Here is a 26,265-nt window from a genome sequence, read left to right on the forward strand (position 1 = left end):
TAGAGCGGAAGTGGAGGAGTAGCCGGAAGTAGCCGGAAACGAAGTCGGACAGAGTTTGACAAGAGCCGGAGCTGTAAGGAGGAGGTGGTCAGCTATGGAGTTGGGCGAGCTGCTTTACAACAAGTCTGAGTACATTGAAACGGTGCGCGTGTCCAGACATCTGCCCTCCCCTTTGCTAGCCTGCGTCCCCACCCAGTCCCAGCCCCATCCCCATCCCCATCCCAGGTCTGTTTGGCAGCTAGTCTGGGATTACCTGGTGACGCTTCGTATATGGCCTGGCTTTGTTATTTTTGCCTTGCATGGCCAGTTTACCCTTTTGTATTTATTCCTTTTTTTTTCTTTAGAGATGAAGTGCCTTCTGGAAGGCAGGACCAAGTTCTTTCCATCGTAATATTTAATTACAACACCAGGCTTTCGGCCTTTGTATTTTTTAAAGTTAACGTTTCTTAATCTGTTACTGTATGCTAAGGACAATTAGGTTCTTTATCGTCAGTAAATGATATATGTGTAAAGTGCTTTAAAAAGAGTAAGTACTCAATCAGCGTTACTATTTTGTTGAATTCTCAAAAGGTCTATGATGGTGGTACAATCAGTGTCCTCATTTTAGGCTTATAAAACCGAAACATGGAATAGCAATTTGAATCCATTCCTTTCTCTGATGGCTACTAAGCTATAGATCTACAGTTTCCAAATTCTGAATCCATTCCTTTAATCCCTAGTTTCTTAATGCATCCTTGTTTTTTTGTTATCGGGGATTTATTCCATTGTAGACTGCCCCTCATTTCAAGTTCTTTTCTCTCCGACATGAGCTTTCTTGATGGAAACCAGCAGCCCATAACTGTTCTGCTCATCTTGCCTTTCTGCTGTACCTTTCAGGCATCTGGAAACAAAGTTAGTCGGCAGTCAGTGCTGTGTGGAAGCCAGAACATCGTCCTCAATGGCAAGGTAAGGGACAAAGCCAGGTTGAGGATGCACACCTTTGCTTTTTTTCCTGCTAAGTAACACTTTAGCAGGGCAGATAAAATGTTGCTGTGTCTCCTATTTATTGTACATTTTCCAGATCTCTTTCTTTTTAAAAAGGTGAATTATTGGTGATATTTGGTGCACACAAGAGTGTGTACGTGACATATATAAGTTATGAAGAACTGGAGTATAATCAACACAGGTAGTCCCCAACTTACCATGTGTTCGAGTTACGACAAACAGCACTTACAACCATCCTTTTTTTGAGGGCGGGGGGTACAGTCTATCATTAGGAATATGCACTACCTACCGTGTTACAGTGTGTGGTTCAGATGTTATCATTCTCAGAGGTTCACTTGCAGATGTTTATATTTACTGTTTCCAACCCCTAAAGACAAAAGTCAGATTTATAAAGATACTGATGAAAGGCAATAATAATGAAAACTTAAAAAAAAAAAAATGAAGTGTTTGACTTAGATCAGAACTGACTTAGATGGAGTCATCAGATGGGAACCCTGTTGTAAGTTGGGGACTACCTGTGCTTAATAACACAGTATTACCTTTCCGCTCCTCTCCTATCCCTGTCTTCTCCCTCACTATGAGAGGATACCACTTTCCAGAATTTTGTTTTATAATTACTTTCCAAAAATAGTTTTGCCAAATACATATGTATTCTAAATAATAGACATTGGTTAGCTTTACTTGTGTTTTTGTAACCTACTTTTTTTGCTCTGTTATTTTAATAATGGCAATAAGAAACACATTGTACTTACTATGTGCCATGATTCTCAACTCCATGCTTCTAAGATTCACTCATGTTGTTGCATGTGACTGTGATTTGTGCATTTTCACTGCTGTATACAATTCCATTTATCCACCCTCCTATTGATGGATAGCTAGGTTGTTTCCAGTTTTTTGCTGTTACATTTCCAGCCTCCTCCCTTTCAGAATTTTGACGTTTCTGTTTTCTTGCGTTCTTATATCAGGTGTCACAGTGCCTGTGGGGTTAGACAGGGATCAAATGAATAAAGAAGACAAGATGTGAACAATACAGAGTAGCGGGGCCTGGTGAATTAGAAAATGCATGACCCATCTAAGCTCAAGCTGATTGTTGCCATGTGGAAGCACAGACCTATATTTACAGAGCCTCTGACTTTTTCAAAAGAAACTGGAAATATCCCAATATTCAAATAATAACATTTAATTTAGATGATTAAAAAACATACAACAAAATTACTGGTTGAGTTTTTATTCATCCATTTTGTTACCTCTGCCCTGTCCATGGTTGAGTTCAATCAACGTTTCTATTGTTGAATTCAGTGAAGTATTAGAACAGTCTGTGCTTTGGTATAATTTTCTTCCCTGCATAGTCCTTATAGGCACTTTCTTCTTTTCTTTTTTTTTTTTTTTAACTTCTAGTTCTTCCATATATACATATGTTTTTAATTGTGGTAAAATATATATATAACAAAACACTTGCCATTTTAACCATTCTTAAGTGTACAATTCAGTGGCATTAATTTATTCACAGTGTCGTACAGCCATTACCACTGTTTGTTTCTAAAACTTTTTCATCAACCCAACAGAGATACTATATCCATTATTTCTCCATTCCCCTCTCCCCCAGTCCACGGTCACCCTTATCTATATTTGTCGATATTCCTATTGTAGAAATTTTATATATGGGATCATACAGTACTTGTCCTCTTGTGTCTGGCTTATTTCACTTAGCATAATGTTTTTAGAGGATCATCCATGTCATAACACGTTCTAGAACTTTATTCCTTTATAGGGCTCGTTGGCTATTGGTTAGTACTGCAATGAACATTAATGTACAGGTATCTGTTTGAGTCCCTGCTGTCTGTTTCTTTGGGTATATACCCAGGAGTGGAATTGCTGGGTCATGTGGTAATTCTATATTTATTTTCTTGAGGAACTGCCAAACTATTTTCCACAGCAGCTTCACCATTTTACATTCCTCCTAGCAGTGGATGAGGGTTCCAATTTCTCCACATCCTTGTCAGCACTTATTATTTTCTTTTTTTAATAATAGCCATACTGTTGTTGTTGTTAGGTGCTGTCAAGTTGGTTCCGACTCATAGCAACCCTGTGTACAACAGAATGAAATACTGCCCGGTCCTGTGATATCCTCACAATCATTGTTATGCTTGAGCCCATTGTTGTAGCCACTGTGTCAGTCCATCTTGTTGAGGGTCTTCCTCTTTTTTGCTGACCCTCTACTTCAGCAAGCATGATGTCCTTCTCCAGGGACTGGTCCCACCTGATAACACGTACAAAGTATGTGAGATGTAGCCTCACCATCTTTGCTTCTAAGGAGCATTCTGGTTGTACTTCTTCTAAGACAGATTTGTTCGTTCTCTGGCAGTCCATGGTATATTCAATATTCTTCTCCAATACTACAATTCAAAGACTTCAGTTTTTCTTCAGTCTTCCTTATTCATTGTCCAGCTTTTGCATACATATGAGGTAATTGAAAACATCATGGCTTGGGTGAGGCGTATCTTAGTCTTCAAGATGATATCTTTGCTTTTCAACACTTTAAAGAGGTCTTTTGAAGCAGATTTGCCCAATGCAATGCATCTTTTGATTTCTTGACTGCTCCTTCCATGGGTGTTGATTGTGGATCCAAGTAAAATGAAATCCTCGACAACTTCAGTCTTTTCTCCACTTATCATGATGTTGCGTATTGGCCCAGTTGTGACGATTTTTGTTTTCTTAATATTGAGGTGTAATCCATACTGAAGGCAGTGGTCTTTGATCTTCATCAGTAAGTGCTTCAAGTCCTCTTCACTTTCAGCGAGCAAGATTGTGTCATCTGCATATTGGAGGTTGTTAATGAGTCTTTCTCTAATCTTGATGCCCTCTTCTTCATATAGTCCAGCTTCTTGGATTATTTGCTCAGCATACAGATTGAATAGGTATGGTGAAAGGATGCAACCTGACACACACCTTTCATGACTTTAAACCATGCAGTATCCCCTTGTTCTGTTGGAACGACTGCCTCTTGATTTATGTACAGGTTCCTCATGAGCACAATTAAGTATTCTGGAATTCCCATTCATCACAGTTTATTCATAATTTGTTATGATCCACACAGTCGAATGCCTTTGCATAGTCAATAAAACACAGGTAAACATTTTTCTGGTATTCTCTGCTTTCAGCCAGGATCCACCTGACATCAGCAGTGATATCTTTTGTTCCACGTCCTCTTCTGAATTTGGCCTGAATTTCTGGCAGTTCCCTGTCGATGTACTGCTGCAGCCGCTTTTGAATGATCTGCAGCAAAATTTTACTTGTGTGTGATATTAATGATATTGTTAGATAATTTCCACATTTTGTTGGATCACCTTTCTTGGGAATAGGCATAAATATGGATCTGTTCCAGTCGGTTGGTCAGATAGCTGTCTTCCAAGTTTCTTGGCATAGATGAGTGAGCGTTTCCAGTGCTGCATCCGTTTGTTGATACATATCAGTTGATATTCAGTCAATTCCTGGAGGCTTGTTTTTCTCCAATGCCTTCAGTGCAGCTTGGACGTCTTCCTTCAGTACCATTGGTTCCTGATCATATGCTACCTCTTGAAATGGTTGCACATCGACCAGTTCTTTTTGGTATAATGACTCTGTATTCCTTCCATCTTCTTTTGATACTTCCTGTGTTGTTTAATATTTTTCCCATAGAATCTTTCACTATTACAACTCGAGGCTTGAATTTTTGCTTCGGTTCTTTCAGCTTGAGAAATGCCGAGTGTGTTCTTCCTTTTTGGTTTTCTATTTCCAGCTCTTTGCACGTGTCATTATAATACTTTACTTTGCCTTCTCCAGCTGCCCTTTGAAATCTTCTGTTCAATTCTTTTACGTCATCATGTCTTCTTCTTTTTGCTCTAGTTACTCGATGTTGAGGAAGTTTCAGAGTCTCTTCTGACATCCATTTTGATCTTTTCTTTCTTTCCTGTCTTTTTAATGACATCTTGCTTTCTTCATGTATGATGTCCTTGATGTCATTCCACAACTCGTCTGGTCTTCAGTCATTAGTGTTCAACGCGTCAAATCTATTCTTGAGATGGTCTCTAAATTCAGGTGGGATATACCTAAGGTCGTACTTCGGCTCCTCGTGGACGTGTTCTAATTTTCTTCAGTTTCAACTTGAACTTGCATATGAGCAATTGATGGTCTGTTCCGAAGTCGGCCCCTGGCCTTGTTCTGACTGATATTAAGCTTTTCCATTGTCTCTTTCCACAGATGTAGTCGATTTGATTCCTGTGTATTCAAGCTGGCAAAGTCGATGTGTATAGTCACCGTTTATGTTGGTGAAAAAATGTATTTGCAACGAAGAAGTCTTTGGTCTTGCAAAATTCAGTCATGTGATCTGCAGCATCGTTTCTATCACCAAGGCCATATTTTCCAACTACCGATCCTTGTTTGTTTCCAACGTTGGCATTCTAGTCGCCAGTAATTATCAATGCATCCTGATTGCATGTTCAATCAATTTCAGACTGCAGAAGCTAGTAAAAATCTTCAATTTCTTCATCTTGGGCTTCGTGGTTGGTGCGTAAATTTGAATAATAATTATATTAACTGGTCTTCCTTGTAGGCGTATGGATATTATCTTATCACTGACAAGCATTGTACTTCAGGATAGATCTTGAAATGTTCTTTTTGCTGATGAATGCAATGTCATTCCTCTTCAAGTTGTCATTCCTGGCATAGTAGACCATATGATTGTCTGATTCAAAATGGCGAATACCAGTCCATTTCAGCTCAGTAATGCCTAGGATATCGATGTTTACGCATTCCATTTCATTTTTGACAATTTCCAATCTTCCTAGATTTATACTTTGTACATTCCATGTTCCAGTTATTAATGGATGTTTGCAGCTGTTTCTTCTCATTTTGAGTCGTGACCCCATGTGTCTGTCAGTTTGTCATACTATGGGGGCTTACAAGTTACTGTGATGCTGGAAGCTATGCCACCGGTATTCAGATACCAGCACGGTCACCCATGGCGTACAGGTTTCAGCAGAGCTTCCAGACTGAGACAGACTAGGAAGAAGGAACTGGCAGTCTACTTCTGAAAAGAAGTAGTGAGTGAAAACCTTATGAATAGCCGTGGAACACTGTCTGAGACGGTGCTAGAAGATGAGCTGCCCAGGTGGGAAGACACTCAAAAGACGACTGGGGAGGAGCTGCCTCCTCAAAGTAGAGTTGATCTTAATGACGTGGATGGAGTCAAGCTTTCGGGACCTTCACTTGCTGAGGTGGCACGACTCAAAAACTCTAATATACCCTGGTATACTGTGCTAAAGAGGGCCTATGCTGTTGAAATGGGCCCACACAGGTCTACGCAGGGGTGAAAGGCATTCAAAGTCCCTGGACCCTTTATGCCTGTGCCTAGGCAAAGGGACTGTGCCTACCCTGAGTTCCTGGTTTAGGGGAGCTGGCAGATTATTTTTTCTTGTTTGTTGATTTGTTGCCTCTCCAAAGCTGGGAGAATGGCTCGCAGTGCGCTGTGGGTGCTACTTCTAGCCCAGGGAGTGCAGCAGTCTCTGAAGCTGGGCCAGGACCTAGAGCAGAGCGAGGAGGGGTCAGGTAATTGGGAGAGAGGTATTTCCCAAAGGAGGGTTTTTTTGATCCACATAGTGGGTTAGATGCTTGTACTTATCTTTTGCCGATTGAGTGCCATTTCTCACTGGTTCTGGAAGTTTGAGCTAACCTTCTGCCGCTTGGTTTCTCCCGATGTGGAAGGTGTATCCCGAGCGCTACTGCTTGCCTCACCGCGTGCGCTAGCTGATCCAGCCTGCAAGGTGTCAGTTCCTGCCGGGTGAGGTCTGGCAACTCCTCGCTGCTTCTGAACCGTCTCCCTTCCCCTGCTGCTCAGTCCAATTCCTCAACTTTGTCTTTGATGTTCAGGACTCCTAGATTGTCACATATAATCGATTCGCTTGTTTTTTGGGATCTTTATTATAAGAGGCACCACAAGAAGCATCTGACTGCTCTGCCATCTTGGCCCTGCTTTTTGAGACATACGTTTTATCTTACAAGAGATAAAAGGAGAGAGAAACAAGCAGAGAGGAGAGGACTTCACCACCACTAAGAAGGAAGAGCTGGAAGTGGAGCATGTCCCTGTGCTGAGAACCTCCTAGACTCGGAGGAATATTGATGCCCAGACACGTGGAGATCTCCAAGGAACACCGGGCCCACAGATGTTGAAAGGAAACAAGGACCTTTCCCCATAGCTGAGAGAGAGAGAAAGCCTTCCCCTACAGCTGGCACCCTGAATTCGGACTTACAGCCTCCTCAACTGAGAGGGAATAAATTTCTGTTTGTTAGAGCCATCCACTTGTGATATTTCTATTATAGTAGCACTAGATAACTAAGACAACAGGTAAGACAAAGGTGGGAACAGTCAGGACTCTCATTGAACAAGCAGCTAAGACTTGGGAGGCAAGTGGTGCTGAGTGAATCTAAGGAGGTGCATAAACTAGGTCTGCTTTAGGTGCTCTCAGTAAAGGTTTGTTCAGTGAGTCCTATTTGGAATATTAAGGGCAAAGCTTTTTTTTTTTTTTTATGGTGCTTTAGGTGAAAGTTTGTAGAGCAAATTAGTTTCTCATTAAATAATCAATACACATATTGCTTTGTGACATTGGTTGCCAACCCCACAACATGTGAACAGTCTCCCCTTCTCAACCTTGGGTTCCTCATTTCCATTCATCCAGCTTTCTTGTCCCCTCCTGCCTTCTCATCCTTGTGCCTGGACTGGTTTGCCTGGTTAATCTCATGTACATGGTTGTACTATGTGTGTTATTGTTTGTCTTATGGGCCTGTCTTTAGCTGAAGGGCGAACCTCAGGAGTGACTTCAGTACCGAGTTAAAGGGGTGTCCGAGGGCCATACTCCAGGGATTTCTCCAGTCTCTGTCAGATCAGTAAGTCTGATCTTTTTTTGTGAGTTTAAATTTTGTTCTATATTTTTCTGCAGCTCCGTCTAGGACCCTCTATTGTGATCCCTGTCAAAGTAGTTGTTGGTGGTAGCCAGGCACCGTCTAGTTGTGCTGGACTCAGTCTCGTGGAATCTAAGGGCGAAGCTTCTGAGGGACGGGGAACATCTCTAACATTCTACAGTCAGTGTCATGAGGACAATTCTTTTTCCCTTGCAAATTTTCTCTTTTGACAGAACGGGTGACTTAGTGGATCATAACATAACTTCCAATTAGTGTGTTGTTGCCTATTGTTTTTTGTTGTTATGTTTTAGGCTATGTTAGTAATTGTTTTAAAATGTGCTTGTTTTACAGACCATTGTGATGAATGACTGTATTATCCGAGGAGATCTGGCAAATGTCAGAGTTGGACGCCATTGTGTTGTGAAAAGTCGTAGTGTCATAAGGCCACCATTCAAGAAATTCAGCAAAGGGTGTGTAGTTTAATTACCTTGTTTCAGTCTTGGGGAAGATGCTGCTACTGAAGGTGTTATCCATGTGTTTAGTTGTAATGTAATGAGCAGGCCCTAGCCTGTTGTTTGGGGCACTGGGTAAGAATTCACCATAATGAGCACAACTCTGGTGGTGGTTGTCTTAGTCTGGGATGGTTGGTTATTGGAAACAGAATCCACTTAAGCTAGCAAAAGCAAAGGGGGCTCTAAAAAAACAACAATTAGACCTACTAGACTGATTGAGACTGAAGGACTCCCCAAAGCTATTGTCCTGAGATACCCTTCAAACCTTAAGCCAAAACTAACCCCTGAGACCACCTTGTAGTGAAATAGCAAATTGGCTCACAGAATAATGAATATCAGCCATAAGTACTGTGCTCCTTTAAAAAATCACCTGTATGAGACCAAACAGTCAACAATTACTTTAAGACAGAAATAAGATTGTAACGGGGCAGGGAAACAAGATTAATGGAAATAGAGCAGCCAGAACAGAAATAATGAGAATGTTCATACATTGTGAAGAATGTAACCAATGTCACTGAACAACTTGTGTAGAAATTGGTGAATGGGCACCTAAACTGCTATGTAAACCTTCACCGAAAACAGAGTAAAATATTATTTAAAAAAACAAAAACAAAAAGGGCTCTGATTAAACAGACATAGGCATACTTGATGGAACCTAAGGGTAGAGAAAGGAGCCAGGCCTCACCAGGGACTAGAACCTGGAACTAGACCATTAGCCAGAATCAAGTCAACTGTTCTTTCTATCTACCTTTCTCTGTCTCTGAGATTATACTGTTTCTTATCTGTCCTTCTCTCTGTATGTCTGCTTCCCTTTACTCTCTCTCAGGCTGGCTCTGTCTGGCCCTTTTGTTCATGGCACCAACCTTGGTGTCTCAGCCCCATATTTACGTCAGTTCTTCATTTTGACTTTTAACAGACACCAACTAGAGTTCTTATGTCTCAGTTCCAGATTCTTGGGAGAGGGGATCTGACTGGCTCAGCTTGAGTTAAGTACCCACCCCTAGTCTAAACAGCTGTGACCCAAAGGGCAGGGTTAAGTCAGGCCCAGTGACCCCTCAGTGGGAATAAGGACTGTTCAAGAAAGGACATGGAAAGGTGAACTGACCAAGATGCTGCTATGGGGGTATTCTCTTTGCCCTCTCCCTCTAGGCTAACTTGCCCTCCTGGTTCCTACTTATGGCACAGTCTACATTTCGTTCAGTAATTCAACAAATATTTATTCAGTACTTTCCTCATGCCAACCACTGGGCCATAAACTGGGCTTATAAAGATGGATAAAACAGTTTAGAGTTCCTGCCCTCAAGGTTCCTGAAACTTAGTGGTAGAAACAGCATAGTTATTTAATGTAATTGGTGCTGTCACAGGGTATGAACCCAGTTAGACATGGAAGCATAGAGAAGGGAGCAGCTAATTCAGGCTAACTATAATACTTATTATCTGTGAGTTTTGAGGAAACTTAGAAGCATACTATGCAAAAATAATCCCACATTTCCCATAATGATATTGGACTCCAGGCTTTCTGTTACATCCAGGAATTGGATCAGGGAGACATTGTAAATCATTCCTGTGAAAATGTTTGCTCATTAGCTCCAAAGGCTATTGGGGACAAACCAGAAACATTGTGGTACCTTTTGCGGTTTCATACGGTGACTGATACTCTGTTAAAGTTCTTAAGATGACCTTGTGACAAAGGCACTGTTGGGCTGGATATGGTCCAGAAAAAGCACCAGGAATGAACAAGAGGTTTATTGGTAGGTGGAGAGATACTTAGGTAGGAATAGTGCACATGAGAAACATATAGACATGCGTGTAAACAGTAACACATGAATAGAAGGTGACTGTGGATTTTCCCCTCTGCATATCCCAATACCAAAACCAGAAATACTATAAAGTTTGTAAATTTTAATTTAAAATTAAAAAATTAGCAGTACTGCTGTAGACACTGGTGAGATTAAGCAATTCATTGCTGCACAAGGGGTACAGACTAGAAATACTAATGGATTAAGAAAGATTTAAATAAATTATAGGTCCGTATCTATAAAATGGATAGAATATCCATCTCTGACAAAATATTCCTGACAGAACGGAACACAGGACTGAAAAGGGCTAGTAAGCATATTAAAAAAACAAACCTGTTGGTATTGTATCGATTCTGACTCATAGTGAGCCTATAGACAGAGAAGAACTGTCCCATAGGGCTTCCAAGGAGGGGCTGGTAGATTCAAACTGCTGCCCTTTTGGTTAGCAGCTGAGCTCTTAACCATGTGCCACCAGGGCTCTAGTAAGCAATATAACTAACTTTATATTAGTTCTAGTCCAAATGTTTTACATCCCAAGGTCCTGAAATTACTTGTGAATGTTATCACAGAACCACTGTCAGTGACATTTGAGGAATCCCAGAGAATGGAAACAATGTCAAAAATCTGGAGAAAGCCTTCTAACTCTTACTCATCCTTAAAGTCTTGGCTTCAGTGTCACTTTCAATTAAGCTTTCCCCAAACCCCCGGTCTGGGCAAATCCTCCTTGTTATATCCTCTCAAAACCTGATATTTCTTGTCTATACCATTTTTCCCAATTATAACTAATTACTTATATAATCATTTATTTAATCTCTCTTTTCTTCACTAAATTGGGAGCTCCTCAAGGGCAGGAATTTTGTCTCTTTTGCTCACCATTGTATCCCTAATTCTTAGGTAAAGTCTGGCATGTAGTACACACTTAATAGAATTGGTGAATATATAAATTTTCAGAATGTTGGCTGCTAGAAATTGTAGCCCATGAGCCTGATGTCAGTCCTCTGAAACATAGAGCAGATTTCTAAAAAATGTGATCTGTGAATATTTTCAAGGGCAGCAGAAATGAACAAACATTCATTAGTTTTCATTTAGGGTCTTCTGTCTTAGCTTTGGAAACCCTGGTGGTGTAGTGGTTAAGAGCTACGGCTGCTAAACAAAAGGTCGGAAGTTCAAATCCACCAGGCACTCCTTGGAAACTATGGGGCAGTTCTACTCTGTCCTACAGAGTCGCTATGAGTCGGAATCGACTCAACAGCAACAGTTTTGGGTTTATTTGGTATCTTAGCTTTGAAGGTCTTACCTCTTCTGTCTTGCTGTTTCCTTGTACATGTTTTTGGTCTAATATCAATGATACTGAGCTAGTAGTCTCATCATCTTCTCCAACATTAGAATTTCTCTAGTCTGAGGATTTTTTTCCTTGCTAAGAACAGTCTTACTAAGACAAGATGATGAAGTTGAGATTATGAAGTGTACTTCTGTGAATCTTGACCAAAAGTATGTTACCTTGACCTCTGTTTGTTTGTCTCTTTCCCTTCTCTAGAGTTGCCTTCTTTCCTTTACATATCGGGGACCATGTCTTTATTGAGGAAGACTGTGTGGTCAACGCAGCTCAGATTGGTTCTTATGTTCATGTTGGGAAGAACTGTGTGATTGTGAGTATGGTGACTCTCAGCTGGCTAAACAGCCTCACTTTCCTGTAGTTTCTTCCCGCACATCAGTGGGATTCTGCTTCTCTGACCAGGCAGGATAGGAGTAGATTCCAGTCATCTGGAGGCTGGGTCTCTTTTGCTGGATTTGGAGCTTTCTCAGCATTAATAATAATGGCTAACCTTTGTTCAACCTCTTCTATGTGATAAACTCTTTTCTTGAATTATTTAATCCTCACAACCATCCAAGGGTGGTAGATACTGTTATTATCCTAATTTGCACATGAGGAGACTGAGGCCCTGAGATATTTAGGTATTTGTTAAAGCTAGTAAGTGGTGGAGCTGGGATTTGAACCCAGGGCAGTATGATTAACCATGCCACTATATGACCTACCTGCTGCTGTACCTCAGGGATCTTCCATTCTAGTAAGTCTAGAGGGGATTTTGAAGGGTGGGTAGAAATTGTCCCAGTGCCAAGGGGAGGATGAGCGTTTCAGGAAAGAGACTGATATATATAAGGTTCCGAGTCACTGAAGAGCACGACGTAGGGAAACTGCAAGTGATTGGCCTGTAGGGTAAATGGGGGCTCAGTGCCCAGTGCAATCTATGGGACCCTGGTCCACAGGAGCTAGACATCAGTTTAACCCAACCAAGACTTCGCAAGGTTGAATTTCTTGCTGTTTCATAGATAAAGAGCTTCTTTCAGTTTGGCGTTTATGAGAACATCCTAGGTGAGAATGTTAATGATCAGAGCCAAACTGCCTTAATGTTCAGGGAAAACATTTCCTACGTTTTAAATTTGTACCTCAGACTAGATTCCAGGAAAAGCCAAACCCTTTTCATGTTTTTTAATGGCCCCTCCCATTATTACAAAGTCATCTGTCAACCCTGGGTAAGAAGACTCAAACCTAAAAATGTATTTAAAAAAAAAACTTGTAGAAATCATGCATTTCACATTCCAAGAGCAATGAGGGCACAGTAAAGATGGATGGTGCAGTGGAAAACCACGTTGCTGCAAAAAACATGCCAATCTGACTTGCTACTGAGAATTAAAGGAACTATTCGTTTTGCCAAATATTCCCACTCCAGAAGAATTCCTTTCTTAGTGCACACTAGAGACAGAAAGTCTTTGGTTCAGCCTGATGTTGATGAAAGAGGGAAGATAGGAAAATCCATCTCCTCTCCTTGCTCTGTTTGACAAAAACCGGCCTTCTAAGCCAGCTTCTTCTGATATTTTCTGGTTTGTGTTGTTCCTGATATTTTCCTTGGTAAAGTGAAGACATCACCATAACGGCTTTGTCCTTAACCTCCAGAACAAATGTCTGAAAGGTTGAAAATCCCAATTCTATCCCCATTGCCTAGGGAATTCTAGTCCTATTGTCAGGTGCTCTGCTTTTTGTACCACTTTTCAGTGTATCGGTTCATGATATAGCTATTGTTTGGTATTGGCAAAACCTATTTGCTGAGCCTTTGCAAATTCTCTGGTGATCTCAGCAGAAAGATTCTTTTAGAATTCTAGAATCTCAGATTTAGCAGGAACTCTTAGAGTCCAACTGTTCCCATGACACAAAATCCTTCCTATAGCATCCCATGAGGTAGTCTAACTTCTTCTTGGATAGTGAAGTTGTAGGTGTTGATCAGAATTGCCCAAATGCCTAAAGGAAAATGTAACAAGAAATAATAATTGTTATTATGTGCTGTCAACTCAATTCTGACTCATAGCGACCCTGTAGGACAGAGTAGAAATGCCCTACAGGGTTTCCTAGGCTGGAATCTTTACGGGAGCAGATCACTAGGTCTTTTCTCCTGCAGAGTGGCTGGTGGGTTTGAACCACCGACCTTTGTTTAGCAACCAGATGCTTAACAGTTGTGTCACGAGGGCTTTTGCAATAATAATAGGCACCATTATCTGTGATAAGAGTTTTAGATTTATTATCTTTAATCCTGACAACATTCCTACGGATATGATTTTACATCCTGTTTCACTGATGAGGAAACCTAGACTCAGAGATGCTAAATGACTTGCACAAGGATATATTGTTGTTGCTGGGTGCAGTCCAGTCGATTCTGACTCCATGCGACAGAGTAGAACTGCCCTGTAGGGTTTTCTTGGCTGTAATCTTTACGGAAGCAGATCACCAGGTCTTTCTCCCACAGAGCCACTGGGTGGGTTCAGAGCAGCTGAGTGCTTAACCGTTGCACTACCAGGGCTTCTTCAAGAATATATATGTAGTTGTAATACAAGCAACAGTTCTTTACTCCTCCTTGGAAAGTTCTCCAGGGAGAAATGAAAATGTGAATGAGCTTTTTACCTCCTTAGCTGTTGCCAATCCGTTCATACCTAAGAAGCACCTGCAATTTTGTTTTTTTTTTTTTTTGCTGCTATTTAATTTATCAGTCTACCCAGAATGCTTCTGAAACCCAATTAAGCGTCATTTCTCTGAGTGGCAGAAGGGCCAACTAGTGGCTAAAGCGGGTGCCTCCAGACTGTGTGGTGGCTGGTGATATACAGTGAAAAGATCATTTCCACTGTTCTTTTCTGGGACCCTTTGTCTAAGGATCCCTGTTTGTGTTTCATGCTTTAAGCAACACGTTCTGTTTCCTTTTGCTTAGTGCCCCATGTGCTTAGTTTAAATTGTCAGGAGCTCAGACATGACAGGAAATCTTTGAGTTAATATTAATTGGAGGGGAGGGGTCACTGGAGAGATGACTAACTACCATATTTTTGAAATTGCCAATATCAGGTAATCTGTGGAAGGATTACCAAGGAGAGATGAAGAGCTGTAACCTTAACTTTCTTCTGAGCGAAGGATGTTGTCAAGTAGAGCCAAGGTTATTATCCATACACTGGAGACAACTTAGCCACTTAGGAAATTCAGACCTTTGAGGTATAAGCTTTTTTAAAAAATTTGACAGTCTGTCTTTCCTGGAAATACATATTATTTGAGTATTTATTAATGGGGAAAATTTAAACATATCCAAACCAAAGTGTCATTCCTGTTTTTTGGTAAAATCTTGAGAGCTGGACAGGTTAGCATTGTCCTGGCATTTGTTAAGATTTCCATATTTTTGGCCAGGCGTATTTTATCAGATTGTCTAACCAGAACACAAATGAGGTTATAGGTCCTGGTGATGTAAACTCAGCCAACAAAGACTGAAACTTTCATTTTCTCAGCAAGTAGTCTGAGGCACAGCTTTAAAGCATATACAGAAGCCTTTCCCTTAACCCAAGAAACAAATGAGTCTCCCAGACCTCATTTCATTGAAAAGTGAGGACGGTGGATAAAGTCAAGCATAAGGTTTAGCCCAAACCTTCATATGATAAATGTTCACCTGTAGAAGAACAAATGAATGAATAACTTCATGTCCAATTGAATTTGTCAAGCCTGTTCAAGGTAGAATTGACAAAAGAGCAAAGAAACCTTAAACTGTTAGGTGCAAAAGGGGATGTATTGGCTAATATAAACCATGAGTATAGAAGGAGAGCCTAATTTCATGTACAGATGGCTCCAGGGGTTCCAGTGAGGTCATGAGAATTAGTCTCCACCCCTTTTCTGCTTTTCTCTGGGAAGCTCACTCTCAGGCAGTTTCTTTCTTCATGGAAACAAGATGGCTGTTTGAGGATTCCGTTGTATCCTCTAGAAACCCCAGTGGAAAGAGCTGCTTTTTTTCCAGTAGTCCCAGAAGTAGCCTGAGGTTCAAATTCACATGACTGATTTGGCTCATATGTTGATACCCTAAACCAATTGGCTGTGTCCAGGCCTGTGAGTTGGGGTGCAGGATGGGGGGTGGTGAAGCATATGAACTGAGGTGGGAATAGGAGTGGTTCCTCAAGGAAAATATAGGCTCTATTACCAGAAAAAAGAGCAAGGGTATTGGGAATGCAAAACAACAAATGTCCACTAAAACAAGTAAAAAAGAAAATTAAACACAACTCTTGGAAGACCAAAATTCACATAGTCTGTAATGCTTAGGATAACCGCAACTGTCCCTAGCATACAACCCCCCCTCCCAAATGTACATACACACAGACACAGACACAAACACACACACAGACACACACACTCCCCCCCCCACACACACACCCCCTCTGCCTCCTCCTCCTGGTCAGTGAATTGTGGCCAAGCTTCTTGTCAGTTTCTCTGGCTATCACATGATACCATGAATGGAGAAAATATAAAACAGGCTTCCACACAGCAGACTAGACAACCTTTACTCCCGTTTCCTGATCTATTTCCTATTAACAACATTTTTAAAAATTTATTTTGTTGTTGTTGACAATATACGCAGCAAAATATACACACATACACCAATTCATCAGTTTCTACACGCACAATTCAGTGACATTGGTTACATTCCTATTAACAACGTTCTGATTTCAGGGGCGCCGGTGTGTATTGAAAGACTGTTGCAAAATTCTCGACAACACAGTATTACCGCCAGAAACTGTGGTGCCACCATTCACTGTCTTCTCAGGCTGCCCAGGTAACTTTGGATGTTGAGTATTTTTATTTTAACCTCTTTAAAACTCAAGGTTATTTTCCATCACAAAAGTAATACATGATTCTGTCTCTAATAATATGTTGGTCTAGCTAACTTAAATATTCTCTTGCTAAAAAGTACCTAGAAATGCTATCTAAAATATAACAAACATGTGTTAAAAAGCATAATTGGAGTCACAAGAAAGTTACTAAGAGTCAAAAAAAAAAAGAGAGGGAACAAGCTGTAAGCATGCCTGGGTGATGCCATCTTTATGATAGGGTGGTTTAGGTTTGATACTCATGTGGGGGTGGGAGGTAAAGCCTTGGACCCACACATGGCAGGCAGTTGAAATGAGATCCTCAAATACAGCTAGTAGCCTTTGAAGACCCCAATAAAAGGTTAACGTAGAACAAATCTGCCCACCAGCACAGGGAAAGTGCAAAGAAGCTTATCTCCCTTGGCCTGGGCTCTGGGTGGAAAAATAAAAAATCTGTCTAGAGAATTCTAGCTATGGACTTTCTCTCACATTGGACAAGGAATCCCCAAATTGAAAAGCAAACATAAAAGATGGTTTGAGACTAATAATTCACCTGGGACACCTGACAGAAGCAAATACATTGCATCTCGACCCTGGCTGACAGAATGTCCATAGATAAAGCTTCTCAACTCCATGCCCCTACTTCCCACCTCAGAGCTCCAAATTACAAAACTTCTGAGGAAACAAAAGTAATACATGCTCATCCCAGAAAACTTGGGAAACCCTAAAAAGCAGAAGGAAGAAGAAAATCCCACATTCTACACGCCCAGCCCAGGACATCCACTGCTACTGTCTGGCTCATTTTTCTTAACAGTCTCTTTTCTTCTACGTATTGTTTTACACAGTTGAAATCATGTAGCATGTACAGAGTCACATTCACAAACTCACAGATGGAGGATGATATGAAGAGAGAGATTTGATAGATTTGATATGACAGCTACCATTGGGTGGTTTAATTGTTTTTTCAATTAAAAAATCTAATCACTCAGATCATTGAATTTGAGTTGCAAAGATGTACAAACTCATTACTCACATTTTTTTGTAATTGCGTTTTAAGTGAAAGTTTACAGTTCAGGTTATTTTCTCATACAAAAATTTATGCACACATTTTTATGTGATCCTCATTGCTGTCCCTATAATGTGACAGCACACTCCTCCTTTCTTCCCCAGGTTTCCTGTGTCCATTCAACCAGCTCCTGTCCCTTTTTGCCTTCTCATCTCACCTCCGGACAGGAGCTGTCCATTGAGTCTTGTATATCTACTTGAGCTAAGAAGCATACTCTTCACGAGTATCATTTTATGTCTTATAGTCCATTCTGGTCTTTGTCTGAAGAGTTGGCTTTGGGAATGTTTTCAGTTCTGAGCTAACAGAGAGTCCGGGGGCTATGTCTTCCCGGGTCCCTCCAGTCTCAGTCAGACCATTAAGTCTGGTCTTTTTACTAGAATTTGAGTTCTGCACCCCACTTTACTCCTGCTCCATCAGGGACTGTCTGTTGTGTTCCCTGTCAGGGCGGTCATTGGAGGTAGCCAGGCACCATCTAGTTCTTCTGGTCTCAGGCTGATGCAGTCTCTGGTTTATGTGGCCCTTTCTGTCTCTTGGGCTAATATTTTCCTTGTGTCTTTGGTGTTCTTCATTCTCCTTTGCTCCAGGTAGGTTGGGACCAGTTGAAGTGTCTTAGATGGCCGCTCACTAGCTTTTAAGACCCCAGACGCCACTCACCAAAGTGGGATGCAGAACATTTTCTTAATAAAGTTTGTTATGCCAGTCGACCTAGATGTCCCCTGAAACCATGGTCCCCAGACCTCTGCCCCTGCTGCTCTGTCCCTCAGAGTGTTTGGTTGTATTCAGAAAACTTTTCAGCTTTTGGTTTAGTCCAGTTGTGCTAACTTCCCCTGTATTGTGTGTTGTCCTTCCCTTCACCTACGATAATTCTTATCTGCTATCTAGTTGGTTAATACCCCTCTCCCTCCCTCCCCACCCTGGTAACCATCAAAGAATGTTTTCTTCTGTGTTTAAACCTCTTCTTGAGTTCTTATAATAGTGGTCTCATACAATATTTGTTCTTTTGGGACTGACTAATTTCACTTAGCATAATGCCTTCCAGATTCATCCATGTTGTAAGATGTTTTGTGGATTCATAGTTGTTCTTTATCGTTGCGTAGTATTCCATTGTGTGAATATACCATAGTTTTTTTATCCATTTGTCTGTTGATGGGCAGCTAGGTTGTTTCCATCTTTATACTATTGTGAACAGTGCTGCAATGAACATATATCTATTCATGTGATGGCTCTTATTTCTCTAGGATATATTCCAAGGAGTGGGATTGCTGGATTGTATGATACTTCTATTTGTAGCTTTTTAAGGAAGCGCCAAATCAGTTTCCAAAGTGGTTGTACCATTTTACGTTCCCACCAGCAGTGTCTAAGTGTTCCAATCTCCCCACAGCCTTGCCAACATTTATTATTTTGTGTTTTTTGGATTAATGCTAGTCTTGTTGAGGTGAGATGGTATCTCATTGTAGTTTTGATATGTGTTTCTGTAATGGCTAATGTTTACGAGCATTTTCTCATGTATCTGTTAGCTGGCAGCTGCCTGAATGTCTTCTTTGGTGAAGTGCCTGTTTGTATCCTTTGCCCATTTTTTAATTGGGTTATTTGTCTTTTTGTTGTTGAGGTTTTGCAGTATCTTGTAGATTTTAGAGATTAGACCCTGATCGGATTTGTTGTCGCCAAAAATTTTTTCCCAGTCAGTAGGTTGTCTTTTTACTCTTTTAGTGAGTCTTTTGATGAGCACAAGTGTTTGGTTTTTAGGAGCTCCCGGTTATCTAGTTTCCCTCCTGGTGTTTGTGCATTGTCAGTTATGTTTTGCATTCTGTTTATGCCATGTATGAGGGCTCCTAGCACTATCCCTATTTTTTCTTCCATGATCGTTATCATTTTAGATTTTATATTTAGGTCTTTGATCCATTTTGAGTTAGTTTTTGTGCATGGTGTGAGGTATGGGTCTTGTTTCAGTCTTTTGTAGATGGATATCAAGTTATGCCAGCACCATTTGTTAAAGAGACTGTCTTTTCCCCAGTTAATGGACTTCGGGTCTTTGTCAAATATCAGCTGCTCATAGGTGGATGGATTTACGTGTGGATTCTCAATTCTGTTCCATTGGTCTATGTATCTGTTGTTGTACCAGTAGCAGGCTGTTTTGACTACCATGGTGGTATAATAGGTTCTAAAATCAGGTAGTGTGAGGCCTCCCACTTTGTTCTTCTTCTTCAGTAATGCTTTGCTTATCCGGGGCCTCTTCCCTTTGTATATGAAGTTGGTGATTTGTTTCTCCAGCTCCTTAAAAAATGCCATTGGAATTTGGATCGGGATTGCATTGTATCTGTAGGTCACTTTGGGTAGAATAGACATTTTCACAGTGTTGAGTCTTCCTATACGTGAGCAAGGTATGTTTTTCCACTTACTTAGGTCTCTTTTGGTTTCTTCTGGTAGTGTCTTGTAGTTTTCTTTGTATAGGTCTTTTACATCTCTGGTTAGATTTATTCCTAAGTATTTTATCTTCTTGTCATTACTCAAATTCTTTAGGGAGGAAATTGGCCATTGTGTTGTTTCATGTATCTGTGCTTTTGCAGAAAGGAAGAAGAGACTTATGTTTAGTAATTCTCCAGTTGTTGTTTGTTGTTGTGATTGTGTGCTGTCAAATCGCTTCTGACTCCCAGTGACCCTATATGACAGAGTAGAACTGCCCCATAGGGTTTCCTAGGCTGTAAATCTTTATGGACCAGATTGCCAGGTCTTTTCTCCTGCGGAGCACTGGTGGGTTCAAACCACTGACCTTTCAGTTAGCAGTCGAGTGCTTAACCACTGTGCCACCAGAGCTCCTAATTCTCCCCCTACTGGGTTCCAACTATGGAAAAGTTTAGCTGTTCTTAGCAAGTGCTGGACCAGAACAGTCCCAGCAATTGTTTTAAGTGATTGTCAGACAAGCATCAGATCTGAGGTGAGAAGGATATTGCCAGAGAAGTATCTCAGTTGTCTGTTAGAAACTTATTCAAGTTCATTAGAACCAATGGTTGTTGAGCGTTGACGACAGAAGGCAGGGAAGCACAACTTGTTTTTTTCAAACCAAATGAACGCTGTTTTGGAGGTTATGATGGAGAATTCAAGTTGCATGAGTGAGGAAGCTGAGGCCTAGAGAGGTTAGGTTGTCAGAGGTGGCAGAAAGTGGGAAAGCGTTAAGTAGCACGTAAGACTCCTTATTGTTTAGTGTCCAGTGCTTTTTCACTTCCCACGTGCCAGGATATTTCCCATGTTTATGTTATGTAGTTTTACAAACAAATGCTAACCATCTGGATACTGCTATTGGCAATCCCCATCTTTCAATACAGAGACATAGGGTTGCAGGAAAACTGGCACATTTTGGGAAGGCAACACCGCATGAAATCGAGTCATCGAACAAAATGAAAGACAAACCATCCGGAAAGAATCTGGGTCAGGAGCCAAAAACTCAGATGCCTACAGGAGCCAGGCAGATAATGTGAATAACTGAAGTAGTAGATGTCATAGCTGTCTAAGAATGCAGGCCTAATATTTTGAGATCTTCTGATATTTTAAGAGGAACTAAAAATCTGAATTTTTATGTGAAATCTCAGAGCTTCTAAATGTTGGCTACTATTTTTAAAACCACATTAAATACTATGCAGACCCAATATATGTTTGCAGGGCTAACATGGGCAGCTAATTTGCAAAGGGTGCCTGTAAGAATTTTGTATTTTTTTAGACTATTTTTTCTATCTTGTCATATATGCTGTATGTATGTATATGAAAGTATAGGAGTGTGTGTATATAATATGGATATATGAAGAGTTGATACCTATATATCTATACTACTCTCTAAACTGTTATAGAACTTGCTTTGTTCACCTAACAACATGTCTTGGACATTTTTTCTTATCAGTATATAGATAGTCACTCCATTCCTTTTAATGGTTACATGTTTTTTTTTGTTTTTTTTGCAAAGTGAAAGCCATTCTTATTATTAATAGAAAGCAAACAATAAACACTAACAACAGATTTTCAAAACAAGAACCACTTGCCCTTCCCAGCATTACCCATGTCCATTCGTATGTCACTGGGCAGGCACACCATGGATCAGGTCACATGCTGGGTTCATGTCACCATGGCCTCCAGCTACTGCCACGTGGCTCAGGGGGCCTGCACAGTTCCCAAGGCTTCTGCCATGCTACCCAGGCCTGTGGGGATCTCTTGCTACCACACTACCCGGGGAGGAGGCATGCAACCCCTGCACAAGGCAGACTCAGGCCTCTCTTGCCCTGCACAAGCGTTACAGCTCTTTTAGCTCCGCTGGCAAGCATCCTGCCCAGAGGAGCCTGTAGGAATATGTAGTCCTGCCGTAGGAAGACCCCTGCACAAGATCCTCCGAGGCAACCCCTGCACAGGGCACACTCAGGCCTCTGCGCTGTATAGGCGAGTGTTACAGCTCTTGTAGCTCTACTGGCAAGCCTCCTGCTCAAAGACGCTCAGCTCTTACCCTGTGAGCTGGCAAGCTGACCGCCATTGTCTCTCACCATCTTGTACCATCTTCAGTGTTACAGCTCTCTTCTGGGCCTAGGAGGTTCTCAGCACAGGGACCCCAGGTCCAAAGGATGTGCTCTGCTCCAGACTCTTCTTAATGGTAGTGAGGTCCCCCTGAACCTCTGTGGGATTGGCCCTTATATAAGTTTACTTCTTGTCAATTTAAAGGCATGATGCTCCCAGCAGGACCACAAACTGACCAATCACCTCAACAGACATAAAACCCAGAAAACGAAATCTGTTGCCAGTGGTCCATTCTAACTCATAGCAACTCTATAGGACAGAGTAGAATTACCCCATAGGGTTTCCAAGGAGCAACTGGTAGATGCGAACTGCTGACCTTTTGGTTAGCAGCCAAACAATTGGCTGTGCCACCAGCGCTCCCAATAGACCATAAGTCACTCAATCTGCATAGTCCCAGCCAATGATTTTGTGGGAGTTATAAAATCATGGCTAGAAAGGCCATATAAAAAGATTCATTGCACTTCATGTAGTTTGGTGGCTTTTCCTGGGTTCATCAAAATCTGGTTGCCATCCAGTTGATTTCGATTCATGGTAATCCCATGAGTGTCAGAGTAGAACTGTGGTCCATAGGGTTATCTTTCTTTCTTTTTTTTCATAATACTTTATTATGTTTTTGGTGAAGGTTTACACAGCAGTTTAGATTCCCATTCAAAAATTTCTACACAAATTATTCAATGACATTGATTACGTTCTTCACAGTGGGTAAACATTCTCATTTCTGTTCTCATTATATGTTTTTCATTGCATTGCATAAATGTACCACAGTGTATCTAATTAGTCCCCTAGTATGATCCAAAAAACAAACCCATTACCATTGAGTTGATTTCAGCTGATAGTGACCCTATAGGACAGAGTAGACCTGCCCCATAGGGTTTCCACAGAGCAGCTGGTGGATTCAAACTGCTGACCTTTTGGTTAACAGCCGTAGCTCTTAACCACTGCACCACCAGGGCCCCCCTAGTATAACAGATCATTATTGTACTTTGTCACCATTAGACTCTTTGCTGCATTGAACACTCTTATACACATATCTTTGTGCAATTGAGCAAGATTACCTGTAGGATAAGTTCTTAGAAGTTGTATTGTCAGGTCCCAGCATAATGAACTTCTAATTTTTTGCTAGATACATTAAAACCCGTGAAAGTTGGAACCTATGTAAGGCGGAAGCTTGTCAGAGAAGGAAAACCCAAATATTTTCCACTAATAGAAAGTGATAGCAAAGTGGTAAGACTGCACCCTGTCAAAGGCAGAAAACTTTCGAGACCTGGAAAAACAAGGCAGTCCTGTTGAGTTCCACCTCTCACAGGTTTCACAGTATTTCTAAATTGCCCTTCAAAAAGGTGGTATGAGCGAACACTCTCACCAGTAGTGTATGAGAGTGCCTTATCCCCTGAGATTATTAAATATAATTGCCCCATCTTTTGTCTTTCATTATGACATTTCTGTCCTGCTCTCTTCCATGATTTGTCTGTATCTAACGTATTTGGGCATTGGATTCAGCTTTGTTGCATGGACAGCAGGGCAGTTTTTTACCCCACGGGCACTCTCACTTTGACTCGCTCAGTAGATATCACACCAGAATCCTGGGAGTGGACAAGTCTTCTCTGGAACAGCCTTGGATATAGTGAGAGATGCGCAACTCTTCGGATCATGTAATACTATACTGACCTCTCTTATCTGGAGTATAATTTTCATTTCGAAAACTGTATTATTTGTTTCACACACACAATCACATCATCAAGAAGATATGGTCAGTGGAATACTCTATTAGTACTGAATATGGATAACCTAGCATTTAGAGACTCATGACTAAAGAAAACGGCGTTTTAGGGGTTTAAACAGAAATCAGAGCTGTAAGCCTTCCATGGCTCCACTTGGTTGACCAGGTCTTTCTTTCCCCAGGACTCTTCTCAGGGGAGCTCCCGGAGTGTACCCAGGAGCTGATGATTGACGTCACCAAGAGCTACTACCAGAAGTTTTTGCCCCTGACACAAGTCTAGTGTCTCTGCCCCGTGTCTTGAATTTGCCTGAGCTCTAAGATGAACTTGGGGATACAGTGAGCCCATCGTCACTTACAAAGAGCTCTTATGTGTTTGACACCTCCCACCCACCCTCTTTTTTTTTTTTTTTCTTAATTCTTCAGAGTTTTTCAATCCTTCAAGGCTCTAAGCTCTTAAAAATTTAGTAACAGAACATCTGGAGGCATTGTCTCCAAATGCTCTGCTTAAACTTTATTAACTTGATACTGTTATCTTCGGAACAAAGAACCATCTGTTCCCGATGCCCTGGCCTGGTGGTCCTGTGGCTGGATAGATCTTGCCTGAAACAGGCCACCCGAGCAGGAGCACTTTATCAGAGCAGGGAGGTTATGTAGCGGGTGTGCTGTCATGGCCTTCAGGCTGCCCACAGTGAGCTCACACTCACACGGATCACTCTCAGCTTCCCTGCTGCTAACACATTGGCTGGTGGCCACATTGCTCATAATTCTGGAAAAATGTGTTCGTGAATCTTCAGAACCTAGATTCCTGAAGGGCACTAAAACTTGAAGGGAGGGGTGCTTAGTGTTTCTTTTCTTCCCAGAATGACCTTTGCTGTCCCCAGGGTGGTTAGTAAGAGACTTTCTAGCATTCCATTGTACGGTCTTTGGCCTTCACTAAAAGGAGGGACCTTAGCACCCTAGATTCTGTGTTGCAAAGTCCCAGGTTTGAGTCTCCCATGTAGATAGGCTAGTTTGGCAGTCACTCCTTATCTGAAGATATTTTGGGGCAATGATAAACTATGCCTTATCCCATTGTAGACATAGCATTCGTGATACTTGCTGTTTGGCTAGAACCATTCAGCCCACCCTGTAAAGGCCATAAAACCCACATAGTTCAGACCAAAATATCTGTACTTGGACTCAATCACATATGTTCTTGTGGGGCTGTTAGAACTGTCTTGTGGGCACAAGACCCCAAGGATTCAGTGAAGTCACCAATGCCATTCTTACCACCTCCTTCTGGTCATACAGCCCTTCCTGATTCTGCTCTGACCTTGGCTTAAGAAGGAAGATTTAGTAGTGAGGGGCTGAGGAGGTTGACCTTGCTTAATGTCTGGTTCTGCTGTAAACAAATAGGGTAGATGCCTTCAACCTTGAAGGTTAGAATCTTGCAGGAGCCTTCTTGACTTAATATCCGGCTGTAGGGTTTGCAAATACAGCTGTATGTAATCATCGCTGCTAGTTCAGTGTAAAACTGCTTTCTGGTTTGTCACTTTTTTTGTGTTTGTACATTAAAAGAGCCATCCATGAAAGAAGTCGTGTGAAGGTATTACTTCTCTTCCTCAAGCAGGTTAATATGTGCCAGGGGCTGGGCTGTGCATTCTACATTCTCAAGATTGCTTATTTCTCATGACAACTCAGTAAGGTGGATGTCATTCCCATTTTATAGATGAGAAAACAAACTCCAGACATTAGGTAACTTGCTTTAAATCAGTCATCGGAGAAGTGACTGACCAGGGAGTCACACCCATGTCTGTCTGGCTCCATGGCCTGTGCTCTTCAGCTCTGTCTTGGAAAGACGTATCTGCTTGTGTCCCATCTGACACCAGCAGTCTGTTAATGGCTGCAAGTGTTTTTGTCTTATTCTGGCATCTTCCCCCAACTCCCTTCTCCTTTTGTGCCATCAGAAATTGGCAAAGCTTAGATGCTCCCTAGGCTAACCTCTTGCTTACTGCAGAACTCTTCTGAGACATGTCTAATTACCATCCAGCCTGTATTTGAACATCTCCAAAAGGAAGCTTGCCATGTTAGGTGACTGACTGCCCAGTTTGTTGGTAAACAACCAAAATCAAGAAAAAATGTGTAAGTGTGTGTGTGTGTGTGTGTGTGTGTGTGTGTTGTTGTTGTTTTAGCCTCTTACAACAAACATGATTTTAAAATCTTTAAGTATTCCAAGCACAGGGCTTCAAATATCCAATCCAAATAGTGGAGAAGGAGAAGGATATATATAATGAAGTAGATCTTCCCCATCCAGAATTCTAGTCCCACGTTCTACTTCCCAGAGACAACCACTCTGAACAGGTTTTGGTCCTACCAGAGATGGTGTGTGTGTCTGTGTGTGTGTGTGTGTGTGTGTCTGTGTGTGTGTCTGTGTGTGTGTCTGTGTGTGTGTGTGTCAACCTCTGTTTTTATTCACACAAATGGGAGCATGCTATTTGTGCTATTCTATACCTTGCTTCTTTTATTTAATAATATATCTTGGCGATTGTGCCA

General features: G+C 41.4%; 1 protein-coding gene across 1 annotated transcript; it reads left to right on the top strand.

Moving 5' to 3' along the window:
- DCTN5 (dynactin subunit 5) lies at positions 1–25,993 on the top strand. The gene is made up of 6 exons (XM_004373338.2): positions 1–142; positions 877–945; positions 8,272–8,390; positions 11,769–11,880; positions 16,257–16,359; positions 23,916–25,993. Exons 1-6 carry the CDS (start codon positions 95–97, stop codon positions 24,011–24,013), a joined length of 549 nt encoding a protein of 182 aa, XP_004373395.1. The 5' UTR covers positions 1–94; the 3' UTR covers positions 24,014–25,993.
- The last annotated feature ends 272 nt before the right edge of the window (positions 25,994–26,265 follow it).

Source organism: Trichechus manatus, unplaced genomic scaffold (assembly GCF_000243295.1).
Source record: "Trichechus manatus latirostris isolate Lorelei unplaced genomic scaffold, TriManLat1.0 scaffold00024, whole genome shotgun sequence".
NCBI classification, from domain to species: domain Eukaryota; kingdom Metazoa; phylum Chordata; class Mammalia; order Sirenia; family Trichechidae; genus Trichechus; species Trichechus manatus.

Coding starts and splice junctions, on each gene's coding strand:
- DCTN5 (XM_004373338.2), top strand. CDS start 95: ATGGAGTTGGGCGAGCTGCTTTACAACAAGTCTGAGTACATTGAAACG. Junction 8,391..11,768: donor TTCAAGAAATTCAGCAAAGG/GTGTGTAGTTTA, acceptor TCCCTTCTCTAG/AGTTGCCTTCTTTCCTTTAC. Junction 11,881..16,256: donor TTGGGAAGAACTGTGTGATT/GTGAGTATGGTG, acceptor TTCTGATTTCAG/GGGCGCCGGTGTGTATTGAA.